This window comes from Limulus polyphemus, unplaced genomic scaffold, assembly GCF_000517525.1.
Source record: "Limulus polyphemus unplaced genomic scaffold, Limulus_polyphemus-2.1.2 Scaffold494, whole genome shotgun sequence".
NCBI lineage: Eukaryota > Metazoa > Arthropoda > Merostomata > Xiphosura > Limulidae > Limulus > Limulus polyphemus.
In genome coordinates this window covers 36,618-44,542 of record NW_013666104.1, presented here as the reverse complement: position 1 = coordinate 44,542, position 7,925 = coordinate 36,618, and the positions used below count along the sequence as shown (strand labels likewise).

The window sequence follows — 7,925 nt, the reverse complement described above, 5'->3', positions numbered from 1 at the left end:
GATTTGTAAACAATTACATAAGCACCCTTGCCATAACTATCACTTCTAAAAATAATTCACTTTTTAATGCTCATACAATATAAACAAAATAATACTCTCCTATTACACTTAAAATGAACAGTCACGTATATCTAACAATAGGAGAGTCCAGCCCAACAGACCAGACCAGACAGGAAGATGAAGAAACATCATCCCATGACAAAAAAAAAAAAAGATATGTGAGGTTGAATCAAGAGTGAAAGGATATTGGATATAGAAAGAGGGGGGCACTGGATATCAAGCAAAGAAGCTGAGAAAACCAAGGCTGAGTCAGCCAAAGAGGTGCCACAGTAGGATTGAAGCAGGAGTGTTGCATATCAAGATGACGATCTGAGAAGGAGTCAAAGAGGATAGGCATATAGAAACAGGTGAGATCAGTCTTGGCTGAGAACTTCGATAACCAGAGCCAAAGGATGAGGAACTAGGGATTAGAAGAGAGAAAACTTGGAGTCAAGATGAGTGGCAAACAAATCTATGAGAAGCTTGCACAACTGAGAGCAAACCCAATGAAAGACCAGAGGGTGGAAAAAACCATTGTATGGGTAGAACATGATCTGACTGAGAGAGGTAGTCTACCACAAGCTTTATAGCTCTGAGCATATAACAAGAAACAAGACGAACCTGATGTTTGGAGATTGGTAAGGAAACACCAGAAGTAGTATTGGCATGGTCCAGCCACCATGATAATTCCTCAAGGAAAGGTTCACAATTAAGGATAATTTAACCCAAGAAATAATTCATTGGATCTACAAGTTCCACTGGAAGAGGTGCATGTGTGCACTCCCCAAATGAATAAGGGGTTCCAGGTAAGCCAAAGTCCCCAAAGTGAAAAAACCCCTCACACAGGATAAGGATCAAAATTCCTGGTAACTAAATATTCTATAGCTCACTGGTAAAGAGAACATTGAACATGGCTAAGACAAGAGATGAAGAAAATGCCTAGATGTACCAAATACTGATTGGACACAAAAAAGAACACAGACAGCTTCACAAGCTACCCCAACCAAGTAGCCTCCTGCAAAAGAAGAAAGTGTGAGAATTGGATACCTACCGAGAATGGACAAATTAAAGCTAATGATCCAGATCCAAGAAAAGGAATGAGAGCCCCAGGCTGTGAAGGTGGTGATCAAAGGTCATCATGATACAAATGAATACAAATGGGACCGACACTATGTCAAAGGAAAAAGCAAGGAATTTGAAGACGTGTATCTGATGGACAGAACATAGAATACATCTGGAGGATGGAGCAATAAGGAAGTATAGGAAGATGTCCAACACATTAACGTCAGACAGGGTAAAAAAAAGACTACATATACTGTCAGAGGAAGGAAAAAAGAAAATGGGAAGAGGAGCAAAGACAAGAGAAATGGAGAGAGCCACCATCGGAGACAAAATGAAAACCATCTGTTGGCAGAAACTGAGACCAACTGTTTGCAAAGAGAAAGACACAGATACCCACAGGGCCTGATGTGGCAGGATAACCACTGACGAGAGGAGCAATGAACCAGACATTGGTCAGTGAGAGAGAATGAGGAAAAAAAAAGGAAGATCTAGAATCTGGAATGGGTAGGGTAGGAGAAGACTGTTTCAGACAAGGAACAGGTGTCAAAGGGCAAGGTTGAGAAAGAAGAAAACTTATGAAGTTAATGAGGACTGAAGTCCTGCAACTTTATTCCAAGTCTCCAGTGAGAAATGAACACCACCACAGAGAACCAGAGAGTGAAATAAAAGGCTATGAACCTGACCTCCAAGCAGGCCAAATAGATGTAAAAGACAAAGAATCTAGAAAAGAAATTGAAAATGTCAAGAAGTCAGTATAAAATAGTCACATATACAAGGGGGAATGAGGCATGTGGGTGTGTGTGACGAGCTGCCAAAGAAAAGAAAAAAGCATAAAATCCAATAACAAACAAGGATGAGAAACAAAGCAATCCCAAGAATTTGGTTCATAGAGTGAAGAAAACATGAAATATTTAAAGACAGAGGCAAAAAATAAGAAAAGAAAAATACCTGAGAACATCCAGAAGGAGACTGAAAGGTTAAGGTCATACTTGAATGGTAAGGCAGTACCAAAGAAAATCAGATTAAATTCTTAGTCCAATAAAGCATTCATGAATGAGAACAAAAAAACAAAAAACATCAGCCAAAGGAACAGAAGAAAAGTGCCTAGTAAGCATGTAATAATCCACAACACATTGAACAAAGGTTGCAATGTTCCCAACTTAATGAGCCTCCAGAAGCCATAGCAGAAATAAGATCTGTGTGTAACATCAAAATGCCCACAGGACTAAGTAAAAGTCACCATCATTTGAGAACTAAAGATAATAATCAATGCTTTTGAAAGAAAAATCAATGTAAAATGAAAAAAAAAATTTTTTAATACAAATCTCATCAAATTGAACTTGACAAGAAATTTGAATACTTCAGGTCAATGTAATGCCAAGGAAAATAATAAGGTTATCGCAACAATTGCAAGTGCACAGGGGGAGTTAGTGTGCATGGAGGTTGTGTTACCATCCTACTGGTGGGAGCTATTGTCACTTCATGCACTAGTGCAGTTAAATATGTGAATTTAGGAGTGAGATAGCTCAAGGCAAGTAGCATGGAAATATCATAGGCAGATTCGCAAGGGCAATAGCATTTCTATATGCAGAAGCGAAATTAACATCTTGGAAAATATCTTTTTCACTATAATTATAACTTCTAACTAATAAAAAATTGATTCCATAACAAGTTTATGTTATAAGCGCTGTGGACACATTGTTAAGTGTCTGAAAAAAGCCAAGACACAAACATTTACGATGGTAATGTTTAGTTGGCATTCATATTGCTGTATTAGGCTAGAAATAACCAGTTACTAGTTGAAGTCTTAACTGGACTGCTATGGACTAGTTGTGTTGATCACAGAAAATTTTAATAAAGCTTTTATGGTAATTAATAGTCCAATCAAATAAAAACATGTCTAATACTTCTTTTTAATATTATATGGTAGTGTAAGGATGTCTGGCTGTTTCTATTAATTTCTGAAAAAATGGAAGGATGAAGCCTCCTAGATCTGCACCTACTAATACAATATTAAATAATTTTTTTTATAAATTCTGAAAAACATGGGTGAAAAAGAAATCTTTAACATATACGTACATACAGGTGAAGTAAAATGGACTCAAAACCCCAATATAGTACTAAAAAAAACAGGGTTCTTAAAAAAAGATTTTTTCAATAAAGGGTACCATTTCTAACATATAAAAACATTACGGTTTATATCAGCACAATCTGAACAATTTTTCCATGTAAACTCCTTTTCTTAGAAAATGTTCACTTTTTTTCTAAAGCTTTTTCAATGAGATATGAATATTACAATTAGTAATTACTAGCACAAACAGCCACTTAAAAATACACCCAGATCTAATTGTGAAACAAATATTCAAGTAGACTTCCTTAGTACTCAAATTATCCTACTTGCTTTAGTTGTTCAAAATGATTAGGGGTTTGGGCAATCTGTGGGTGATCAGTTGGAGTGATGGAAGGAATAGATGAAAATATAAACTTGAATATTAAAGAAATAGGTAATCTCAATAAGATATATGGAATTTGCTAAAACCATGTTGCAATGTTAATATTCAAATATTAGTTAAAATATAAAGTACATTGGTGGAAATTTTTAGAAGTACTTACTTCTAATAAATAGTATCAGCCCATAATAGGAAAAATGTAGTCAACTACCAAATATGCAGAGCAAATAAGCCATAAGATCCTATATTATTAGATGAAAAATTATGGCTTTTGAATTTTAAAAATCTTTACTATCAACTTGTACATGCAGTGGCAAATAATGATAATTTATAATGTAGAATTAAAGGGAAACTAGACTGCATTTCAGATAATTATGTACTTTTGTACTAGACATTTTTGGTATTTATCTTTCTTACCTTTAATTTCATTCCAACAGAATTAATAACTTATCATCAAGTAACATGAATTTTTAAGTGCTTTGGTTATTTAATTCTAAAATAATTTATAAGAACCACCCGAGAACCTTTATCTTTAGTAACCATAATTTCTTTTTGCAATCATCATGTTCTTGTACAATAGCCAACTGACTGGTTTTCACAGCATTTTTGGCTAACAATAATACAAGTCCAATTTGTGTACATCAGCATTATTTATGAATATCATATCTATTTTTCCATCACCTGTTATTGAATGTGCCTTTACGTTTATTACATGATAATTCTATTAAAGATGAAGTGTATTATTATATTTTTATTTTACTTCAGTTCACAACTATTAACAGAAATATACACTATGATTCAAGAACTGTCCCTTACACTTACAGTTACAGCTTTAATGGACCTTGCAATTTGCAACTGTTTAACTTAAAAGTTAAATAAGCATTTTGAAATAGTACTAATTGTAATGACTAAAGTATGTGGTAAATCTAAGATAATCATAAATACTGACTTCAATTTTAAATTTTTCAAAACTTACATTTATAAGAAATTTAATTCAATGAGAAGGCTTATGCCTTATTTTAACACAACATAACATTAACATGCCTTCGCTCCAGTTCCTGAAAATAAGCTATCAACTAGTACTATAGTTGACTTACCATCTCTTCTACTAGTTCTAGTACTACTACCAATATAACTAAGTTAAGTAACCCTAGGGCCTAGACTATATTATATAGCATAGGCTGCACCGTCTGACAGTGACTTGTCTAAAGCCTGAGTTGTAACTAACTAGTTGTAGTTAGTTGTAACTGTAAGGGAATAAAAAGTAGGCTTTGCACAGTAAAATATAAAATTCCCTAAAAGTAACAATAAGAAATACCAGGTTTAGTTATCTTACCATTTTGGGTGAAATCTACAGCTTCAGGTTATATATTAAAATCAAAGATCTCAACAAATACACCTCTTTCCTATGTACTCCTAATACGTACGTACGCAACGTAGACTACGGTACATCACATGACACGAGATATTGAACATTGTTACTGTGATTAGGAGCCTCGCTTTTCTTTTTATTTATTTATTTGTACTTCATATATAAAACTTTTATTTATTTCACTGTTTTAAAAAATGATTGTGAAGAAGTTTTCATAAGAAAATGCATTGTTTTTATATAATGTTATTTATGTTACAAATAATTTGGAGGTTGACTCTACTGGAATTAGTACCTTCTCTTTATGTACTATATATAACAACTTTTCTTTGTTTCAATGTCGAGATGTCGAGTTTTATGCATATAATAATTAACGCTTTGTTAGAATGAGAAAGAATTGTATTTATCATAAAGACATATTCTGGTGAAAAGTATTTTGTCCATAAACATAGAAATGCAATTTATTACTCATTATATTTTGACTATATTACTGGAGTTTAATGTCAATAAAGAATATTTTTATTTCTAATTTCAGCGACTTTATTTAGATATCAAATTAAAAAGCAATATGTTTTAAATATATATATATATTTTTTTGTAATGACCAGTAAATCGTGTCATAAATCACCCCATTGATCTACCATCTCCAAAATGCTTTCAGGCCCTTTGACGTAATAATTTGGAGACTCGTCCAGGGAAAATTGTAATAAGTAACATAATAAATTGGGGCTCATGACCAAGATATGAATCAGAGACAAAATACGATCTAATTCAAATCATAATTCAATTTATTTTATCAATTCCAACAAGATTTGATCATGTCTGATTATTAAGATTTTCTTGAATCACCCTCCCCCGAACAACTAGATAGATATAACAAAAATTAATTGTTAGAAGTTAAAAAATCAATGAGAAAAATGAGATAAAAAAGCGAATTATTGAAATAGTAGTTGATGATGATTTGTTACATAAGAAAGTATTAGAGGAATATTCCAGTGTCCTTACTAGCAAGTCGGCATTGAGTGATAAAGATAAGCTATTAGATATTCAGCTAAAACTCAAACAAATCGAGCTTGCACAAGCTCGTATCGAAGCCGAGAAAGAACAAGCTCGTATCAAAGCCGAAAAAGAAAAAGAACAAGCTTGTAGCGAAGTTGAAAAGAAAATAAACGTCTCGAGGCCGAGAAATCTCGCATTGAAGCCGAAAAAGAAATTAAGCTGAAAGAAATGGAAATTAAACTCAACTCTGATCGACCAAGGCAAAATAACAATTTTGAACTTAATTGATATATTAACGTACCACCATTCAATGAAAATGAAGTTGATAAATATATCCAACATTTTGAAAAGGTTTCCCAAACCATGGAATGGCCCACCGAAAAATGGTCACTATTACCACAAAGTGTTTTAACTGGTAAAGCACAGGAAGCTTATGCCACTCTCTCTCTCTGGAATATTGTACGAATTATGATAAGGTTAAAGAAATTATTTCAAAGCATACGAGTTAGTACTGGAGGCTTATCGCCAAACGTTTTGAGGTTATCACGAGCAAGATAATCAAACTTATATGGAATTTGCTCACAATAAAAAATATTTTTTGATCGATAGTGTAATTCTATGCATATTGGCAACAGTTTCGACAAACCAATTATGTGTAATGGAGGTATTTAAACATTGTGCACCTGATAACCTCAAACTTACTTGGATGAAAAAAAGTTGAAATACTACTGGAAGCAGCTGCTATTTACGATGATTACACTTTAGCACATAAAACCACTTTTTATAAAAAGATATTTCAGCCATCTTAGCAAAAACCTGTATCTGTTCAATCCACTAAAGTTCAGGATCCTTCTAAAAATTCAGCTCCTCTATTTCGAAATCTTCTGACAACCAGGATAAAACTTCATCAAAACCATAAAGGCATGTCTGCTATTTTTGTAAAAAAACTTGGTCATGTTGATGTTGGCCCAGCATGGCCAGGTGGCTAGAGCGCTCGACTCGCAATCTGATGGCCGCGGGTTCGAATCCCCGTCACACTAAACATGCTCGCCCTTTCAACCGTGAGGGCGTTATAATGTGACGGCCAATCCCACTAGTCGTTGGTAAAAGAGTAGCCCAAGGGTTGGCGGAGGGTGGTGCTTTCCCTCTAGTCTTACACTGCTAAATTAGAGACGGCTAGTGCAGATAGCCCTCGTGTTGCTTTGCGCGAAATTAAAAAAACAAACAAACATGTTGATATTTGAAAAAGAAAAAGAAAAGGGGCAACAACTAGTGAGTTTGTGTCCACATGTGGACGTAGTCTCACTAGATCATCCAATGCTGTTGATTCGGCCACTGATATAAAGGCTGGTGTAGTCAGGGAGGAATTTAGACCCTTTGTGGCTGTTGATTCTGTGTCTTTGACAAGTGATGCTGCCAATCCCTTACCCATTTGTATTCTACTTGATACTGGCCCAGGTGACTCAATCATTGTTGTTAGAAGGTATATTGCTTTTGGATTCGAGTTCTGCCATTGGCGAGTCTGTTATTTTTCAGGGTATTGAGGGTGGCTTTGTTAATGTTCCTCTTCATAATATTTATTTGGCATCAGATCTAGTTTCGGGGCCAGTTTTGGTTGGACTAAGACCTACTCTACCAATTAAGGGTGTATCATTGTTGTTGGGAAACGATTTACCTGGAAGAAAAGTTGTTGCTGAACCCAAAATGGATAGCGAGGCGATCACTGTTTCATCTAAGGATGATGTTGTCATTGAGGAGAATTCCGATGTGTTTCTCTCGTGTGCTGTGACTCGAGCTCAGGCTAAGAAATTAAGTCGAATATAAATGATAGACACGAATTCAGAGGATGATATTTTGACTCGTTTCAGACATCTTTTGGATCCGACGGGGATTTTGTGGATGATTGTCTTATTGACGATTCCTTGGTGAGTAACAATGATGGACGTAAGGGATCTGGTTCATCTGGTAAAGTTCCATTTGCTAAAAGTAAACTGATCGCTGAGCAA

At 34.7% G+C, this 7,925-nt stretch overlaps 1 protein-coding gene across 1 annotated transcript in view; it reads right to left on the bottom strand.

Moving 5' to 3' along the window:
- The window catches only part of LOC106458626 (V-type proton ATPase catalytic subunit A), a 53,096-nt gene extending 48,056 nt beyond the window's left edge, over positions 1-5,040 (bottom strand). The window contains exon 1 of the mRNA XM_013918150.2: positions 4,888-5,040. Coding sequence (XP_013773604.1) covers positions 4,888-4,890 — 3 coding nt within the window. The 5' untranslated portion in view covers positions 4,891-5,040. The remainder of the gene's footprint in view (positions 1-4,887) is intronic.
- Positions 5,041-7,925: the final 2,885 nt, after the last annotated feature.